At 39.3% G+C, this 21,249-nt stretch overlaps 1 protein-coding gene across 1 annotated transcript in view; it reads right to left on the minus strand.

Moving 5' to 3' along the window:
* RFX6 (regulatory factor X6) overlaps positions 1 to 8,609 on the minus strand; it is a 34,137-nt gene extending 25,528 nt beyond the window's left edge. Inside the window, exons 1-4 of the mRNA XM_058802552.1 lie at positions 8,441 to 8,609; positions 8,119 to 8,275; positions 6,448 to 6,571; positions 5,135 to 5,196 (exon numbers count right to left, since the gene is read on the minus strand). Of these exons, the coding sequence (XP_058658535.1) occupies positions 5,135 to 5,196; positions 6,448 to 6,571; positions 8,119 to 8,275; positions 8,441 to 8,609 (512 nt within the window). The remainder of the gene's footprint in view (positions 1 to 5,134; positions 5,197 to 6,447; positions 6,572 to 8,118; positions 8,276 to 8,440) is intronic.
* Positions 8,610 to 21,249: the final 12,640 nt, after the last annotated feature.

Below are 21,249 nucleotides of genomic sequence, written 5' to 3' on the forward strand. Positions count from 1 at the left end.
GGTATGGATTCTTTGAAATGACAGCATTTACGTACTCTTTATATGGCAAAGGGTGTCCATTGAACAGGACGAAAAACAGAATAGAGTTGTGACTGCTTCTTTAACAATGTTATCTGCCCATTTGTCACTGGCCATTTGAGCAAGCAGCTGCCCACGTCTCATTCCAACAGTTTAAATCTCCCAGCTTCAATCACATGCCATTTTTAAAATTCTAAAATAAAGACTTTCACACTTTCACCACAAATTTAGCATTCCCTCCAGTTGAGGCTGGAGTGGGCCAGAGGCAAGGAGAAGCATTACTTCTTTACAAATTTATGATTCAATACCTAGATTATTCCACATCTAATTTAATATTAATATATTTGGGCAAGGAACAGGAACTGTTGTATGAATTAGATTCTCAAGTATCCAATGGTAGGCAATATACTTGATATACTTGTTCCTGCTGCAATGTCCCAGGATATCAGAATTTTTCACTGAGACATCTTGCTATGTAGAGAATAGATATTTTCAGTACATATTCTGTGTGTATTAAAGGCACAGCAGGTATTATTCTGTTTTTCTTCAATAATGTGCAGCTGAATTTTTACTGCTAAAAACCAGAGCTTTCCATTCACAACAGAGAAACTATTAAAAATAATATCATTTTACTTTTCAAGCTCTGTCTGTCATCCTCCATAGAGTAATAGGGTATAAAGACTATTATTCTCTTACAAGCCATTAGTTGAATAGCTTATTTTGGGCACCCTGCTGAGAGTGGTATACCCATACCAGACACGTTGACAACATCTTGAACCTACATCTTCAAATGCCTTCCCTCTCTTTATGTGCATATTTTTATGTGTATGTTCAGTATATTTTTACTTTACTATTTATTATTTCTATTGTGTAATTAACAAAGGAATTTGTTAATTCTACAAGGAATTTACTCTCAATTTTTGAAACAAACATTTTATAAAACAAACTGAACTACTTTTCTCTTTTAATTTCAGTGGTTTGTTGTAACATATGTTCCTACCCAACTTGTAGCTCTGATTTTAGCATACACTGACACAAATGATAGCTGATAAGGAAATGATAGGCTTAAGCTGTTCAGGGACTTGCAATAACTTCTTATCACAGGGCCAGCTGCCATATCAGTTTTATTAACCCACTAAATCACTCTTAATAAATAAGATAATAGTTTTCAGACATGATGGATAAAAGTTAAGATTCATCATTGATCAAAGTCTACAAAGAAATTAAATTGTAACTTGAGCTCAAACAGTCTTCCCGTGTGTATGGACTGAGCAGTTTGTATGTTTTCCCAAATAGCTGCTTCAGGTGATTTGTGTACTGTGAAAGTCACAGCTGAGTTCTAGCATTGACCACGGTATGTTCAAAATTACCCATGCAAAAAGGTGGATTCAGAACAGAGAACTGTTGCTGATGAAACACTAATCTAAGAGAGCAGCTTGCAGTATTTATAGTGCTGCATCTTCTTTCACTCAGCAGAGTGAAAACAGAAAATTTCCCTTACTTTCAGCTATGTAGAGTGATTAGCATGGGCACGAGAGACTAACATATTTTGTTAACAAAATTGTGTCCAATGTGTTGGACCTTCTTGGCCAAACGTTTAAATGAATTTAAGTACTGACACTTTTGCACAAATGGGTTGTTGGATGTAAACACAGAGAAAGAGATTCTGACTTGAATTCTAGGAATCACCAGACTCAGTTTTAAGTTTATCCTTTGCCCTGAATTAGAGATGACAAATGCTGTTTGGGAACAGAGGAAGAACTAATATTTGTGTATCTCGTGCCTTACAACAGCAACTGTATTCCATATGTTAGTGCAGGAGCTTTCCCTCAAATCCAATTCAAGCTCATGAGGATGTCAGAAACAGCTTGTTTCAGAGTGGGAGAAAAACCATTTCCACCACCTTGAAGATGATGGGAAAAGGAAATTATTTTCTTTGCTTTCTTCTGATCACAGATAAGCCCTAACAATAGATTGCTGTGTATGCTTGCAGCATCCAGGAAGGCACTTTTTTTCACAGGGCATTAACTTTTCTCTAAATTTAAAAACAATTATTCCATTGGAGAAGAATTGTCTTCTTCCTTTTTATGCTTTTGCAGCATCTGGAGTCCTGGACAATGATCAGAGCTCCAGGGCAATATTGCTATATAAAACATCACTGCTGGGAATACTGAGTGCTAATAGTGCTCTTGCTAGCATTATATGGTAATAAAGATAGCAGTGCCAGAAATAATACCATGTCACTACACTACTGTGCTTTGAAAATATTACTTAATTGCTAATAACAACTCTCCTACTAGTCCCAGTGACTCAGAAACAGCTTGTAACATTTGGAGTCCATGCTAACATAAAAAGAGAAGAACTAGTAATTTATTGAAACTGATGAACAGTCTCTTAACTTTAATATTAATTTAATGGAAATACTTCTGTAAATAATATTTGTGTGACTAACTGCTACCTGGTGAAATCAGAATTTCATTTGCTCCTCAGCAAGTCTGTAGTTCTGAGAGGGACACAGCCCACAACACCACAGATAGAAAAATTGATTATCAGAGATCATTAAACTAAAAAGGGTAGGTTTGGATTAGATATTAGGAAAGAATTCTTTCCAGTGGGGGTGTTGAGGTGCTGGCAAAGTTTGCTCAGAGCAGCTGGGGATCTCTCATCCCTGGAAGTGTTCAAGGCTGGATTGGATGGGACTTTGAGCAACCTGGCTGAGTATAAAGTGGCACAGATGATCTTTAAGGCCCCTTCCAACCCCAACCATTCTATCGTTCTATGCCTCTATAATTCTAAGATTCATACTGACACTTCTATATGACTACTTGCTGCTATATTTGGTCTCTGAACTGGAAATATTGTCATTTGTGTCTTTTGTGAGGTCCTTTTTAGCACAGCAAGATCAAGATAAGTGCATCTTAGCAGAAATGAGAACTGAATAAGAAAAGCCTCTGAGGAAAACTGATGAAAAAATACAGAACAACAAGTGCCAGATGTTCAAACAAAACCTGATGATGCCTCAGTTCTTTGAGGAAATTGTTCAAGAACAGTTAATCCATATGAAAATATGGCACATAATACCTACAAGGTCAACAGGGATATGGAATCTGCCAAAGAAATGTTGGGCATGTGTTATTTCTATATTAATATTGTTTCATGTCTTTGAGAAAAGAGGACTACAGTGACACATGTTCCAATACTATCAATTTTGTAGCTATATACACATTTGAAACATACTCATTTACTTAATAAATGTTGACTTATTGTGCTTAAACTATGCAGGCACAGGACATGTCTGGAAGTTTGGATCCTCATTGGATCCTGTCTGTCAATCTGTTAGTTATGTCAGAACAAGTATATAATGAGCATGTGGGAGACTTCTCCCTTGCATTATCTCATTCACTGTAACTAAGTAGTTCACCAAATATGTTGGGTTATGTACCTGACTAAGAATTCACCACAGCAATGATGAACTAGCACATTGTCAAATATTCCTGCACAGATTGTGAATGCCAGATCTCTTAAAATTTTAAGCAGAAAACCAGCAGCCAAGCTATGTCTACATCATCTTATGCCTGTAATCACAGCTTAAGTTCACCACAGCAGACATTACACAAAATCCCTCTTTTCCCTAATAAATAACCTTTCTAATAGCTGCTCTCCTAAAAACACCTCTACTCAGCATCTATAGGTCACCTACAAAAAGAGATATGAACCTCAGTTCCAGTTTTCCTCTATACATTGCAGGCTTTGTACTGTCTCCTAAAAGAGGTGAAATGATTACAAAGTTGTAAGACTGCGAGAGACACTACACAAGAACTATCCTCTGTTAAAACCAACAAAAAAAAATCAAAAAAAGGAATAATGTTCTACAAAGACAGTATTTCCTTTAGATTTTATTTTTTATTAGTGGTTATTTAAAATAAATGCTTGAGGCATGCTCAAGAAACAGAATGTCTTTGCAAAAATTTTGAATTTAAATTCTTCCCCGCCTTCATTTTTTCTGCAACAAAACCTAAAGTTCACAAATGACATCTCATTTATTCTTCAGCTAAACTAAGGTGGAATAACTAGCTATTTCTTGTATTTCTAAGGCAGGAAGAAAACCAAGTATAACAACATTTAATAACTACCCAAAACTATGACCATAAAAAAATTATCTTTCAGACATTTCTAGAATATTGCAAAGCACTTAGGAAAACGAGTCTTGTAGATGTTTTACTTTTCAGTCTCCTTTTGTTTTGAGTTTTGCTTATAAACTACTGAAAGACAAGAGTAACTTTGTCTTTCAAGGCTAAGTAGATCAAAATAAAGAGTTTTCCCAAACAAACAGAATGTTTTGAGTTTCTCCTATTTCTATCATTACTCTGGTTTTCTATCTTATTCATTAGCAAAATGGATGTGATGGAATATGTTATTACCACTCTTCACAACAGTTTTACACTAAATTATTCATGGCCAAAAGCATAATTTCAGAACCAGAACTAATAAAAATTTTAGCACCAGGTGATATAGAGTTGTCTATGATCTATTGCTACAACCTAATGTTTTACAGATCAAATATACAAATTAATAGGATACATTATTTATGAAACGACTGCACTATAGATGGTGTATTTTTCAGAGTTTTATAAAATACCCACAACAAAAAGCAGAAGTATACTTTAACTTCAATTTAAAACAACTCTTTTTCTGGTGGTGTATTTAGGTGAACCCATATTGTTACATAGAGAACACAATGAAAGTTGTTAGGCTTGCAAAGGAGAAATAAAATCACTATTTATGGAAAGATGAGAAGCTATAAAAAAACATGTATTATAAATGATTTTTATATCTAATATTTTGACATATATTTGCAACATATGCATGGGTCTATAAATGCAATGACAAGACTTAGAATCTTAATAATTTTAATTTTAAAAATTATGCAGCAGTGTTTTCAAACTTTAATGCTTGAGTTTGAGCATCAGTTTCAACATGTACATGAAAGTTATCACGTGCAGTGTACCATCTGAATAAACTCCCCTGCCAATTAGCACATATTAAGGAGACATGGAAACACAGATGATCCCTAAAATGTGTTCTATAAGCAGATACACAGGTAATGGTGCCTTACTTTGAATGGCCCCTTGTTCCGAGCCGCCTTGTGGTAAGGAGAGGGAATTTCTGGCGAATGGTCTGAAGAGAAAATAACGGCATTAATTTCTAACACTGGCAAACTTTCTTAGCAATCTGTTTATAGAAAAATCGTAGTGTAAATATATGGTCTAAGGTCGCTAATGAATTGTCATTTTTCAATTTGAGTTGTGGCACAACATAAATGATTAGGCCGTGTTTCACACTGTAGGCTTTCTTCCATCCTTGTCCACCTTGTTGCCTATCTCCAGCCTTCCCACCTGTTTTCCCTTTCTGATTTCACTTTTACATTTTAAAATCTAGTTTTCTTCACCAGAATCCTATTATGTTCAAGCTCCTTAAGTACAACTGTATTTTTTCTTCAGAGATTCAAACAAAACCAGGGGAAACTCTGCCCTCTAGCTATTCTGTTTTCAAAGACAAACAACAAGAATGAAAATTATTTTTTTTATGTGAAAGTGTGATCTGAAAAATTAACTCAGTAATAGAGGTAGATCTAATAGATATATCCAATAGACTGATCACTGTCAAAATAATGTTTAAATGAAACCTATTGTCTTTCTCATTTATACTGAAACTGTATATGAAAATTAGATATCCACTTTTTTCATATATCCAGTTCAAGAGAAATAAAATAGGAAATTAACATTTTATGAACCAGAAAATCCATTAAATCCATTCTTTAATTAAATTAATGCATTTTGCTATGTATAAACCATTACTAGATCAGTACTGCTTTAAAAAGATGAACCTTGCAGCATTTTTGGTTTCCTGTTTCACTAAACACTCAGGATTTAATTTGGAGAGTTCACATCTCTCTTACATTAAATCACTTCAGGATTAATTGTAGAGAAGGGTAGAAAAGAGAACGAATCAACAATTTTTCATTTGGAAGCTCTTTGTGTTATTAACTTCTTTTCCCCCTTCTACTAGTATTGCCTGTGTCACATCTCACCTTACACTGCCTTTAGTATAATTATAAGTGTTCTCCATGTCACATCTGGTGGAAAGAACGTGAACAAAAAGGGAAAGAAAAGAAGCACTCAGAAAGAATGCCTTTTTTTTTTTTTTTTTTTAAACAATAATAAATCAAAGGGAATTTCAGCTTCAATCTCCTAAAGGTGATGTTAAGAAATGCCTTCACAGGAGACAGTGTAGTTATGGTTAGTCTGATTCCATGTACATTAGCAGTAGAAAACATGTTACTTTCAGAAGAATTCTTACACAGGTGTACTGAACTGTGACTCTTCCAAACAACAGATCTAACAAATTATTAAGGCATTTGCTTATTACCTTCCCAAAAGTTGCAGCACAGGCAGGTTCCAGCTTCTCTTTTCTGCAGAAGTCTAAATAATGTGCATAAAGGATGCATCTTGGTAAACAAACTCCTTCACATACAATGTAGTTTTCTTCCAGCCTGTGTAGAGAAAGAAACTGCCGGAGTAAGAAGCAACATGCCATTTCTCCTGATTGCATTTCCCAATTTTGCTCTTTTTTTTTTTTTTTTTTTTTTTTTTTTTTGCTTGTACCTCTTTTTTTAATTTTACTGAAGAGTTCCTTCAGAGCACACAGGTGAGTTTCTCCTGAGCATGACAGGCACTACAGACAGACTCCACACTTGGTACTTAGGCTAGCTGCAGAATATGGAAAATCTGGAGCCAGACGCCTGTTGTTAATGAGTCTTTTTCAATGTCTGGACTTTTTTCCTTTATTATCATCACCTAAGAGCCAGCCTTAGTTTGAAAATAAGACATGAAAGATCGCAGTTTAAGTCAGTCCTTTGAAAGGATTTAAGACCAGGGACCTGGACTTGCATCTTCTGTCCCACAGTATCCTCAACACCTGAGCTAATGTCTCTTTTCTTCATTGTATTGCTTTTTAATTTCCGCTCTGGACCTGGAAATGCTTCAAACCACAGTGGGAAAAACAAAGAACAGTGTTTTTTAAAGAAGGTGAATTTCTATGTAGCTTCCCAATCAGTTTGCAGAATACAAGTGCTGAGTGATGGTCATTAAAGTAAAATTTTTGAAACCGAAGCAAAAACCCAACTGTTTTCACTTGAAGAGAACCCTTGGTAGCAGCTGGGTATTTCTCTGTCCTGTTGTTTTTGTTTTTTTTCTTTATCATTTTACATTTTTCACTACTCCTGGGATGATGTGCAATAAATTTGTTTCTCCAATTACACAAATTTGTAAGAAAATACTGTGTAGTAAGAGCTGCATATTGAATAATTTTGCAGTGACTCACCAGACTTAAATCCTTAACTATTTACACTCAGAAGTAAACTAGAATAAGAAACGGAATAATTTGGATTAGTCTAATTTTTCATCTAGAAGGAAAAAATATTGACAGTGTGCATTTTGTAATTAAGTTCCCATTTAATTCAACAGAATTTCTCCCTAATTTCAAGTGTATTTTAATATAAACATTTATCAATTAATGTCTGCAGAATTTGACCTCTTATTTGTTTAACTTTTTTCCCCAGACAAAACAAACCAAAGTTACGGCCTCAGTGGATGGGAGAACATAATGAAAAAGAAATGCATTATAAGACTGTGAAAATCTAACTGTCACTGCCTTAAAGGATAATTAAAGCAGTCGTTCACAAATGCAATTCTTAAATAATGTTTCCCTTCTACATTTTGATGATACATTTCATTGATAGCCACACAGCATGAGAATCTGACCAAGACTTCTATTAAGTGACAAACCTTCGATAATTTCAAAACTCAGAAATTTGGGGATGGGTGTCCTTATTTGTAGATGAGGCTCATTCAAAAGAAACCCGCAAAAGAAAAACAGAAAACAAAAACCAACAAACGAAACACCCCAAAAATACAAATTCTCTCTAAAAGAGATGTCGCCCTCCTCGCCGGCTCAGCTGTTAGAGAAGGGTCCCTCCGAATGTGGCGGCTCGGTCCCGGAGCCCCCAGGGCGGGCAGCGGGGTCTCTCTGGAGCCCTACCATTGCAGGGTGAGCTGCGTCTGCTTCTTCTTGTCCTTCATGATCTGCGTGATGCTCCTCTGCGAGCACGGGCTTTGGTCGGCGGCTGTCAGCGCGCCGTCGCGGGCACCCGCATCCTCTTCTTCCGAGGAGAGGGTTTCGCTGCCGAGCCGTGTTTCTGGGCGCCGCGGGGACAAGAAGAGAGGCCCGAGGGCATCGTTACGGTCCCGCCACAAGCCGCCCCTCCCGCCCGCCGCCCTGCCCGCCGCGGGCTGAGGGACGGACCGACAGCCGCGTCCCCGCGGAGCCCGAGCAGGACACCGTGCCGGCCCCCCGCCTTTACCTGCCTTGACGCCGGCGGGCAGCGGCGGCTCGGGCAGCGCCTCCCGGGCGCAGGGCAGCAAGCTCGGCCCCAGCAGCCCCGCGTAGCGCTCCTCCTGCGCCTCGGCGGGCGCCGCCTGCGCGGCCGGGAGGTGCAGGAAGGCGTCCCCCTGCTCGGGTCCCTTGGCCATGCTCTCAGAGGCGCCGGCTCTGCCCCGGCGCGGCGCGGGCGGCGCCCATGGGCGGCGGGAGAGGACGGGAGCGGCCGGGCGGGGGCTGAGGCGTGGGCCGGGGCTCTGCGCCGCGGCCGGAGACCGTGTCGGCCAAGCGCCGCCGTGAAGGGCAGGAGAGGCGATGTGGGAGCGGCAGGTGTGCCCTAGGGCGCCGTCCAGGGAGGCGACGCGGCTCCGAGCGGGCACGGACGGCCCGCCCGCCCCGGGGCTCCGCCTGCACCGGGCCCGCAGGCGGCGGCGGCGGCAGGGAGGTGTCTCCGTCCCTGCCTTCGCTTCCCCTCCCTGCCTTCTCTTCCCCTGCCGCCGCCGTGCTCGGTCAGGCCAGAAGGGGACAGGGCACGGCTGAAAGCCGAGGAGGTTCGGGGGAGCGGGCCGGGAGCGGATCTGCCGGGATTTAATGATTAACTCCCGGCGGCGGTGGCCGCGGCCGGTGTGGGAGCAGCTCCCGGCCCGCCGAGGCCGAGGCAGGGGGCCGCCGCAGCGTCCCCTCGTCCCACCAGGGCAGAAGGCTCTCCCTGTTCTCCCTCCGACGGGCGCTCTGCGCTTCGCAGCTGCCTCTGACAGCCGCAGGGTGGGACCCTTCTGGGCACTATCTGTCACTATTTGTATTTCCTTAATTCTCGGAGTAATTTTGTAGGTGATGGAGCAAAACATCTTCATTTGATACATTCATCTGGCAGACGTGGCTTTGCTTTGCTCTGTTTCAGCATGCTGACTTACAGATGGCAGGAGAGAATCACAGAAAGTGGTCTTTGGTTTTTCCAGAGAACAAAATTGTCAGTAGGATGGAAATCTAGTCTGATCATTGCAACATCTACTGTTTTAATAAATTCTCATTAAAACAAAATGTTCGGTGTTGTGCTGTTCCAGATAAGGACTGGGAAATTGTACTATGACTTGTGGTAGCAAGCAGCCCTGAAATGTTATATTGGATGAATTGTGAAGCATTCTTTGAGCCAACAAGTACTGCCGGGCTGTCACAAACACAAAGCTCGTGAACAGCTGTTTCCTTTCTACTCCCTTCCAGTCTTCTGTTGCACCTCAAGTCATTGACACCACCAGCACTACAAAGCAGCAGAATATGACCACTCCCACTCCTGCAGAGATACATTGTCAGACCAGCTATCATCTATCAAATCCATATTTAACAAATATGGTGTGCCCATATCTGCTGAAAGGTCAAAAACCTCATCATAAGAATAAATGATGGACGTCAGACCCAAGGCAGACCTGTGAGGGGTCCCACGATCAAAAATGGCATTTAGCCCAAACTTTCTGCTGTTCTGCTTACACCTCTTCCCTCCACTGTGTAAAATTTATTTCTTTCATTACTGGTTGCTCCAGTCAACATTTCTTCATTGTTTCCATGTTCCCTTTTCCCTTCATTAAGCAGTGCTATGTATGGCTTTGACCACACGTGCCTGTGACAATTCTTACTGTAACTCACTGGGACAGTTCAGCATCTGGTTCCAATGGCTTTGTTTGAGACTGCAGTAAAATCTCATTTGACCCTCTGACTTTTGGCTGGCCTGAGCACTGGCACAAGTGATGACAATTTGGTCCACCATGACCAGGATTTCCATTGTATGATAAAACTTCTCAGCTGCATATTGTTGTGTTGAATCTTTAGTGATCAAAATCCAGCGTGACATTGAACAAGGATACTTTGGAATTATGGAGCTATATGTAGTTATTTGTTCTTAAAGGGCAGGATTCCTCTGGTGGCAGAATATTCTCAGTGACACTAATGAATTCTATCCATCATCATCAACACAGGGATTAACTGAGTTAGGGGTCCAGACTAGGGACCAGTTAGTTTCCACCCTGCAGCAAGCATTTGTAATCCTGCTGAAGCAAAGCACAGACCCCAAAAGCTATGGCAGGTGGAGAATCCTTCCCCATTTCCTCTTGTGGGAGTCAGCAATCCACCTGAATGTATGATTTAAGCCTTTGGGAGACAGAAAGGATGGGGCAGGTATAGAACTGGGCTAGCTGAAACCACAAGTACCAAGGATGTTACAGCATTGCTTGTGCCTAGAAATTTTTAATGTTGTTCTGGGTTATATCTGTTGAGAATCATGGTCCTAACCATATTGCTTATTACTGAATAAAATCTGATTATGAAGTAGAACTGTTAAAACATATATCCCTGTATATTTGGCTTTTTAGAATTTTTAGAATTTTCCACACACAGACACACACACACACACAGACACACACACACACACACACACACACACACACACACACACACACATATATATAATCCCTGGAAGCATTCAAAGTGAGGCTGGATGGGATAGGGCTCTGAGCAGCCTGATGCAGTTAGAGATGCCCCTGCACATTGCAGGAGGATTGACCTACATGAGTTTCAAAGGTCCCTTCCAACCCAAACTAATCCATGGTTCTATAACTTGTACTTGAAGCGTGCAGTACCTCTTGCCTAACTTTGTCTCAGAGTTAGTGTTCTTAGTCTAATCTGTTCACCTCAGTCTCCCTTTAGAGCCAGTGGAGAAGAAAAGGTGTCTCTCAGAGCTAATTCGTACCAGGCACATTACCCAGTGAACAGATAATCTTCTCATAAATCTGTTTCCCTTCTAGGTCTCTACTGAGAGCCTAGGGAGCCTTGCTTAGTTTTAGGTAAATTTTGTAATGCTGTAATCACACCAAAATTCAACAGTCTGTTGTATAGCCTGGAGTAAATGATCAGATAGATACATGTGTTCTGTAGGACAACAGAATTATTTGTTTCTATAACTTACATGTAAAATATCTTTTCTATCAGCACTCAGGTATTGCACCATTTCATCTTGCTGCAGTGTTTTCTTTTCCTTGTTGCCAACACAGCACATGAAAACAAAACATTTTTCAACTTTATTCATATCAGCGTGACTTGCCATTAACAGCAATCTGCCTGAGGGGTTCTCTGTTTTGAACTGCAAAATGTTTGGAAGATAACTGCAGCAATAGAAATACAATTTGTTATTGATCTGTTCCTGTGTAATCCTGCATGATGTTTACTTAAGTGTTGGAAACTGTTTCACCTCATATCCTCCCCAGACAAATAAACTACACAGGAGCCCTGATACGGTGTTGATGCCAGGACTCTTTGGTAGACTCTAACACCTCTTTCTTTCCAAATATGCTGATAGTACCATAAAAGTAAAGTATGGCACCTACCAGTATTCCACAAGGATATAATAAATTAGTTTGTCATAATTGTCAGTGTTTGTCATTCTCTTTGCTTTCACATAGCATGAATCTATATAGCTCTTCCTGAAACTCCATTTCTGGTTTTCTGTGAGTCCTTGCAAAAAACAGTTTTAATCAGCATCAATTCAAACAAGATAGATGTCCCATTTATTTTGGTCCTTTCCACATCTCAGTGTTTACTTTTTGAGAGTTATTTTCATCTTGAAAATTAAAAAAAAAAAATTAAAAATCGATGCATTAAGCTAAGAGCTCCTGCATTTGATGCTGTCACTGGCAACACCTTTTGAAAGCATATATCCAAGAATAGATTTTTATCATAAAAATTTCTTTAGCTAAGACTCTATATTAATTAAAGGGTCAAATTTGAAACAAATTGAAACATCCTCCAAAATCTTAGCTTTATTGTTTCCAATAATTATTGAATCATTTCTTTTGATAAATTAACTGTAATGATGGCTTGAGAACATCATTCAGTGATAAGGGAATTTTTTTTTTGTCTGAGCCCTTCTCAAGGTTGTTAAATGTCAGCAATAAGTGATTTCTCTAAAGAATTTGCTTCTTTCTGGTATCTTGGGTCACCAGTTTTATGCATGCAACAAGAAAAAGCAAAGGGAAAGAAAGAGGAGGGTCCTCAAAGCACTTTTCCATTCTGTCTCTCTTCTGCCGCAGAGGAGGATACTTGTATCACCCACTGCTGCCACTTTATGCTGTGGCTTCTCTGGTGCTTGTAGAGGAAGGTGGACAAAGATGTGGAAGTGAAAGGAGGGCACCAGGCAAGGGAAGTGGCATCCTTCAGTGTGGGGCTGGAGACTTCTGCTCTCAGTGGGGAGGGAAGGAGGATCTTTCATTGCCCACCTAGTCCAGCTCAACAGCTTGAGCAGAGCTGCACTGGTGCCTTTTGACCTCAGCAAGCTCTGTGAACTGCCAGTCCTGGTGCTGTAAAATCACACAAATATGGTTGAACTTTATCTGTGCAGCCGACAGAGTGAAAAGTTAATATGGAACTGCAATAAGCACAAACTACCCAGGAGGAGAATCATTCAACTCCATCAGGAACGTGTGTGTGTGTGTGTATCTACACAAAATTCCACAAGAAGATAAATGAATGACCCAAAGGATGCTATTGCCTCCATGCCTGATTATTCCCACCTTCTTTTTGTAGGTGCTCATTCTGCCTTATTAGCCATTTCATAGCTTTTGTTATATCACCCTAAACTTTCTGAGTTTCTGTAATTTTGAAAATCTTTTCCCAGCTTGGTATGGAAAAGATGCACAAACTTTACAAAGTTGATGCTTTCACAGAGCCAGGTCTGTGAAAGCATCAACTTGTCTGACAAGTTAATTCAGCATACAAGCTTACAGTTTCCTTTAAAAAGCATCCAGTAGATGGTGATGTTTAATAAGGTATTTCCTGGTCTGTCTCCAGCTGATAAAGCCAGCCCTGTCTCTCTGTCTCTTTATGTTTGGATATTTTACTCACTGCCTCTTCCTATGATCTTCAAATGAAAACCCATTCTGTTTTATATAGAAGTGGGCCCTTCTATTTTTCTTCCCAAAGAACAAACTTCAAAATAAATAAACCATACGTTACGCTAACCCCTTTCACAGTTCACGTGTCCTCTACAAATCCGGGGAGACTCTATGCTCTGTAGGTTAGTTGAGGTGAACTGTATAGTTCTGACCTTATGTGCCTACATGTAAGCAAAAAATCTCAATGCCTACCTCTCTCTTAATCTCTCTTCAGATAATGTTAAACAGTTGTCTCAGGTTAGTTATCTTGATTTTGAAAAGCCATTTTTGCCAAGTATGTATTCTTTTTTCCTGTGCCAAATTGGGAGAAAATGTTTGTATTCATATAAGTACATGCTCCTACAAGCTTACAGACTGAACAGCCACTTCACCATTCATGTATTTGCACTGTGCTTTAGTGGGCACATTCAGGAAAAAAAATACTAAGGAGGCCAGCAGAGTTTTTCACTCAGCAGCTATTCAAACAACTTGTGTTCTTCTATGAATGATCCAAGAATAGAGCTGAGCTTAGAGGATATGTTCACCCTTAAAGAAATGATTCTGAGAGTTTCTGCAGATGCTCCAAAGAGGTCTATGAGCAGCACTTCTTGTATAACTAGCCTATCTGCAAACAACTTCTAAATAGGTGTTAACAGAAGCAAACCACTAAAGTCAAGGCACCATTCTCTCTATGCAAAGCTGAGTCCTGAAGGTTCTACCACCAGCTGGGTGCAGCTCACTAAACTGCTACATTCACAGAGAGCTCACCACTTCTCAAAACAAGTTTTGTGTCCCCCTCTGTGTCTGCCTGTCCTTCCTGATCCTAGCCACACACTCCTTCTGCTAGCATTCAGCACTTGTCAATGCTGCTGTATCCGTTTAATTTACTGAAGCAGCAGGAAACAGAGCCAAGAGAAAACAATGAAGGGGTTTCTGATATTTCAAATTGTTAGATGAGCCCAGAAGTGGGATCAGAGCCAGAATGTGGGTGGGATAGTACCACTAGGACTGAGGGAAAGGGAAGGAGGGTGGTCACGATAGAGGATATATAAGAATAGAGGGGAGAAAGATTTCCTCACTTTTGCAGCAATAAAACCTGCTGAACTGCCTGTGAAACCACAGACCTATTAATGGGTGATGTGCAAATTGTGCTTTTTAGATTAATGAAGCTACCTTTGAACAAATAATCTCACATAGTTTCTGTGCAACTTAACAATTCTTTCATCTCTTCCTTTTTCCTTTCCTTCTTTCCTTTCCTTGCCTTGCTTTGCCTTTCTATTTTTAAGGAATATTATCAATGCTTTTCCAGCTAGGCATGAACAGAAACATGCTGCACTAGGAATCTACTAAGTGCTATGTATCTGAATGTAGTGTTCTATTACTCTGAATAATTCTGGTTTTCACTCCAGAATTTTTTTTCTTGAGATCTATTAGCCATACTACACAAAGGCACAGGGACAAACAGTGCCTTCACCTGGAAGTTGCTCAGGCCCTCAATTAATCTGGAAACAAAAGCTGCTCTTTTGCATATTCCCATTTCTAGCATATGCTGTGCTTTGAAATGGAGGAATGAGGCTTTGAATGATGAGGAGGAGAGGCTGTTTCCTGGATGAAGAGACACTCGTGCACTGATAGCCTCTGACTTACTTCAGGCAAGTGTTTTCTAAGGTCAGAAACCAAGTGTTTGATGTTACTATCCCCTGTTTTTCACTGATGAAATGGTGTTTCCCAGTAATAAAGAAGTTATAGCCAATTATTTTAAAATTTGGGACAGAAGAAAAAATTATTTTTCCCTTCATTATATATTTGGACAATATTTTAAAAAGCATTTAATATATACATTATATTTAATGACAATGTGAGAGCAATTCCATGCCTGATGCAAAAGCAATAGTATCCTTCCCACTGACTTCAATGGGCTCTTGATTATGTTCTTATTTGCTAAGCAAACACTTGATGAAAGTTCACATAGTCACATGTACACAGTCAGAGGTATTGTGCTCTAAGAAAAATCACAACTTCTTGCTGTAACAGATTCTGGAATCTGATCTGGAGGAAAATTAACTCAAATATCTGCCTAAGTGGAGTTCTGTTGCTTGCTGTCAAAGATCTAACTTCAATCACAAAGCAGTCATACTGTTTTCAGCAGTCCTGAGCATAAATCCTGGCCAAGGACAAGATCCCTGGGTAGCTGGGATAGTGGACAGAAAGCCAGGCATGCCCTGGGGAGGGCACAGTATGAAACCTTGCATGATGCAGAGGATCTAAATTGATAAGGATTTTCTGATAAAGGGATACTGGATGTGCTCAGTAGCAGCCAGGTTCCTGGTGGTCAGGGTGCCTCCCAAATCCCTGACATTAAATGAGCCACCTTGCCTGTTTCCTGCTCTGTTTAACACACCAAGCTGAAGGAGGCTGAGTATCTCCTCAGCTCCAGCCAGCCTGAGCTAGTCCTTTCCTTCACCCAGAACACCTTCAACACCACCTGTTCCACCTGCTACATGTTTTGAAAACACCAGAAAGGTCTTTGCTGTGTCTCTTATCAACAGATGGACTCTGTGATTAAGGGCAGAGAGCATTTGTGCAGGATTTAGCAGTACATCCCACTGCAATCTGAACTAACTCGAGTTAAGGGCATCCTGAAGTGATGCCTGGGTTACTGTGATGGTAGTAAAGGGTGCTCCAAGAAACAGGTTTATTCCATGCTTTTACCAGGTTGAATTCACCCTTCTCCAGTTCTGTTGCCCTTGTTTGAATTATAGGATCATTTTTGTGGAATTATAGAATCATTAAGGTTGAAAAAGTCCTCCAAGATTATCAAGTCCAACCTTTGACTGAATACAACCATGGCCACTGTACCGTATCACATTATTTCAACAGCCAGGGGAATTCCACAGAGAAACTTTGTAGATATCATAATTCATTCTATTTTGGGGTGAAGAATGGTAACAATGGCAACAGAGACCAGCCCTTGGTCTTTATCTAGCTACATTTTATTTTTTCTTATATTTGCATATAAGCTTGCAGAATTATGCATGGATATATGTGCACATTTATCAAAATTCCAATCAAATACTACTGCTACACGCCATTAAAAACAAGGCACTTGGAAATGCTCAGTTTAGGAATCGGAAATAACATAAATAAACCAGACTGAATAAGGGTTAGACCTTTGGAGAAAGAGAAAGCTCTCATGGGAATTAAATTCTTGATGAGAAATTCTGGTGACTATTGTTTTTTTTTCAAAATATTTGTGTGGGATATATGGGATAAGAGACACAGCAAATTCTGACCCTAAAATTCACTTTCCATTTCTTTTCTTTCATGTTTCCATTAACATTTATCTCCTAATAATGCAATGCACATGCTACATTGCCACATATTAAAACTTGTGTCTTCAAAGACCTTGGTAGTTTATAGATCACGTTGTGATCTGTTATTGTGATCTTTGAATTGGAAGGCTTATTGGAGCATTTCTGAACATGATAGTCTCACACCTTATCTGGAGAGCTATCATGTTTCAGTCCTGGGGGGTACAGATGAGTGTAGCTTAAACACCTCTGCAGAATTAGGCTGTAAATTACTCTGGTGTAACGCAGAAAATAATTTAGTTTTCTGTTTTCTAATTTCTCACTAATGAGATAGGACTAAATGTGACACCTGTGCAGAGATCTTTTTTCACTGCCTCACTTCTTATAATCATGATATTATGAATAATTTTTCATTAAACTACAGATATACTCACAGACTCTAATGAGAACTACCATCATCATCATCATTATTATTATCATCATCAGGTTTTGATTGTGCCTTGTTGATGATTTGTGAATGCATTTGTGTGGAAATAATGGCATTACCTTTTTAAACCAAGATATTATCTCAGGAACAATAAGAAAATATTTGCAGTCTTTCAGTACGTAAAAGTGTCTTACAAGAAAGATGAAGAAAGACTTTTAAGCAAGTCCTGTAGTGACAGGACAGGTGGCAATGACTTAAAAGTGATAGAGGATGGATTTACACTGTTTATAAGGAAGACATTTTTACAGTGAGGGTGGAGAGGCACTGGAACAGGTTGCCCAGGAAGTTGTGGATGCCCCATATCTGCAAGTGTTCAAGGCCAGGTTGGATGGGGCCAGTTTGGTCTAGTGCAAAGTGTCCCTGCCCATGGCAGGAGGTTTGGAACTAGATGATCTTTAATGGTCCTTTTCAGTTCAAACCATTTTATATGTCTCGAGACTCTGCTGCCCTTATTAATCTGCTTAGACATATGAATGTCAAAGGATTCTGCATCCACATAAGCAAATTTATTCTACAGATTTAGAAGAAGCAGTATCTGCATTTCAGCGTATTAAAGATTTTAAAAATTTAGACATTAGATGCCACACAAATATTATTTTTATTGTCACTAGGAGTGACATTAAAACAGAGCTCCCCCAGTTGGTGGTGGAAATTTACATAAAAAAAATTGATGTGTGAAAAGAAGGAAACCATTCTAATTTAAAATCAAACCAAACCAAACCAAAAAAAACCCCAAAACAACAGATGGAAAAACACTTCATGAATTGACCTCAAACTCCTTAAGTTCTTTTTCTTGCTGCCCCTCTGGATTATTTCTAAATGATAGAAACCCCTTTTTCTATTGAAAGAAGGGGAATCCTTAGAACAACCTGCTTTTTACTTATCTTTTCAAACTTTGGAGTGGCCCCATCTAACAGAAAAGACTGGTAAATATTTCTATCTTTTAAACATAGAAATATTTAAGTATCCCTCTAGGAAAATACTAATTTTTTTTTCTTTTTTTTTTTTTCCAGATGAAACTTCCTTACTTTTCTATGAAATCATGAAATTTCTGTCTGGCAGTATGACAATAGCCATTTCATTTGTGTAGGCCATGATGGAAGTACCTGAAAATTGCAGAAAATTGAATGCCTGAAAATCTACTGGAGAAAATATCAACAAATCTCTGGCAACAAGTAAAAGAAAAATTCACATAGCTAATGTAACTTTGCTCTGTTATTGGTTGATCCTAATAATTTTTTTCTCTCTTTTGGATAGCTGCTGACATAACTTGTTTCTTCTTCCAGTTAATAGAGGTCATGGTAATTGTTCTATCACCCTCAGCTTTAAAAGCTGCATGATTGCAAAGAGATTTAATACCAAACTTAAGATCAAATTCATTTGTGTGCTGGTAGCCATTTCATATTGTATTTCTAAAAGAATGTGTATAGGCAGAATGCTTGTGAGAATAAGTGCAGATTAATGGGTTTATTCATCCTTGAGGTATTTCTTCGAAGATAATTTCTTGTCAGGGAACAGAAATTACAGCAAAATCTTTTTGCTCTTTTCTTGTTAGTCAAAGTCGGCAATGCAGTATTTTTGTATATGTAAGTTGTCCTTAAACAATAGTGCACAATATTCTGTAGGAAATGTGTAGAATGTTAAATTACTCTACAATATTGTAACTGTGAACTTTTTGGAAATAAACATTCCCAATGGTGTTAATGTGTGGCACTTTTTTTCTTTTTTCCTCAGTCTTTCAATATGAAGGTTGAAGTCAACCTCCAGAGTGATTCATGGATTTACTATTTTGGGTTCTTTTCCTTATCTGAAAGGAATTTTTATGAGCGTCACCTGTTCTGCCTGCACTCTCTTTGCAGGTGTATGTTTACTTTTGTAACACAATCAGTTAAATCTTGTAAGGTGAACGGAAATCTTTTAAGATCTCAAAAGATCTTAGCCGAAGTAAATTAAAAATCCAGAATAAGGGTGGCAATGACAACCTTGAATCAATAAGCATCAAGCCTGGACTAAGGCATAAAACCTCTCTGCTTTCGGGAATCTTGTTCCTTGCCTCCAGAGCTCCTCACAGCTGGGAAAGGACCTCTTAACAGCTTATCTCCTGTACAAACAGAAGGAGATATAAACTCTCAGAAACAGAGTTCCCCAAGACCTGCTGGCTGAGCTCAGGACTCCCTACAGTAGTTTGTCCTGAGAGGAGCCTCAAGTCCCATTTGCATCTTCTACAATTTGGCATCTATTCCCAGATGCTGTTGAGTGTGGCATTATCACAGAGCTACACAATAGATGATGTTGGAAGGGACATCTGGAAATTCTCCAACCCAATCCCAAAGCATCTTTCTCTGTGTCAGATAACTAAGTATTCAGGGAAAAGACACATGGTTTCGAGACAGTGACAAGATAAACGTTTATGGAATGGAAAAGGGAAGACCTTCTCTTTTCCTGGTGTGCCATTCTGGGTCCTGTCAGCCAGCACATTTGGGAGACATGGACTTCATTCTCTTTTCTATCTGAAGAGTTTTAAATCCTTGTTTTCCAAATGTGTTCATGTTAAAGTATACTGAGGGACAGAAGCAAATTAATTCTCTCTTCTTATTATTGCTGATATTTGAATAGATATCTGCTGACAAATTTGAATAGACTTGAACATTTGGGTGAGTATTTTCGTGATACATTTTAGTAATTAAGGCATTCCCTTGAAATTAGGGTCCACCTGACTTTCAGTCCCTGCTTCCAAAACCTATTTTCATTTCTCTTATTCAAGTTACTGTTTAATATTAGCAGTTCTCTTTTATCTCCAAAATGCCTGAAGAAAAATGTGAATATTTTTAAGGAACTTAGGTGGGACAAGAAGTGCCAGAGTTAAAAAATCACTAAATGCTCTTTGCAAAGTGATTTAATGAGAATAAGTACAAGGTCACCAAGATGACTATATGGATTTATGTGGTTACCTGTCCCTTTGGCAGAATGTATTCAAAACCACTCTCTCAGATCCTCCACAATCAATACCCTTGGAGATGTCTAAAATGTGTAACCATTTACATTTTAAAACTCCTATAAGCCTAATTTTATTTTGAACTCTATTCCTTATTAATAATACTGAGAGTTGCTTGGCACAAACTTCATACTTTCTTGCCATTGGCATTTCTGTGTGACGTGATCTCCAGCCCAACTTTCCTACTGACAGGCATTTCCAAAACATGCTAGATATACTAGGCAATACAACCCCAGGCTTTTCTGCATTTGCTGAGTCTCTTAGGGAGGTACTTACTGCTCTGGCAAGAAGGGCTTTCTCAAACAAATTTTCAATGACATTCTAGTAAGTATGGGACACCGGAAGAAGAAAGATGTGAGTCCCCTCCTTTTAGGTAGCAAAGATGTTACTCTAGGATTGAGAGCAGTCACTGGCAGAAGGACCCTTGGCTTCCAGCCTCTCAGGAGAAAGCCCAAATTCCTAAGTTAGAGGTTTTCTTTCCCTGTAGTGACCCTTTCACTACAGGCTGGAACCAAATATTTGCATTGTCAACAGATGAATGACATTTTTGCTCTCTTGTGTTTCAATTAAAAGAGGGGGAGATGGAACAAAGGAGAGACATAAAACCTGAAAAATTCCGAAAATGTCATCTCGATAAGTTGGGTCATGCCTACCATGCTGGCTTTTATGAAAAATTGTCCTGCATCCAACCTATGTCGCTGACTATCTTGGGTGGGTGGGATAGGATTAGGTTTGCTGGATTATTTTAAAAGAACAACCAGGTGCTTTACAAGTAAATTCAATTTTGTAATGGCTAAAAATATATTCTGTCAACATCAGAAAATTCAAATCCTCTTGATTTTTTCACAATAAAATTGTGTTTGACTTGAAATTTAATCTAAGTATATTAAAATATCAGAGAAAAGCTAAGTGAAACAAACATATCTGACCAGAACTAAAAAAACCAAATGTAGGCTTTAGTTCAAATGTAGGCCCTTTCACAACTCTGTTTTAATTTCTTGTACCCTTTCCCTAGCATAAACAGCAGAAGGTGCACTGAATGTGTACAACATGGACTCATTACTAAAACACTCTGTAAAAGAA

This window comes from Ammospiza caudacuta, chromosome 3 (assembly GCF_027887145.1).
Source record: "Ammospiza caudacuta isolate bAmmCau1 chromosome 3, bAmmCau1.pri, whole genome shotgun sequence".
NCBI lineage: Eukaryota > Metazoa > Chordata > Aves > Passeriformes > Passerellidae > Ammospiza > Ammospiza caudacuta.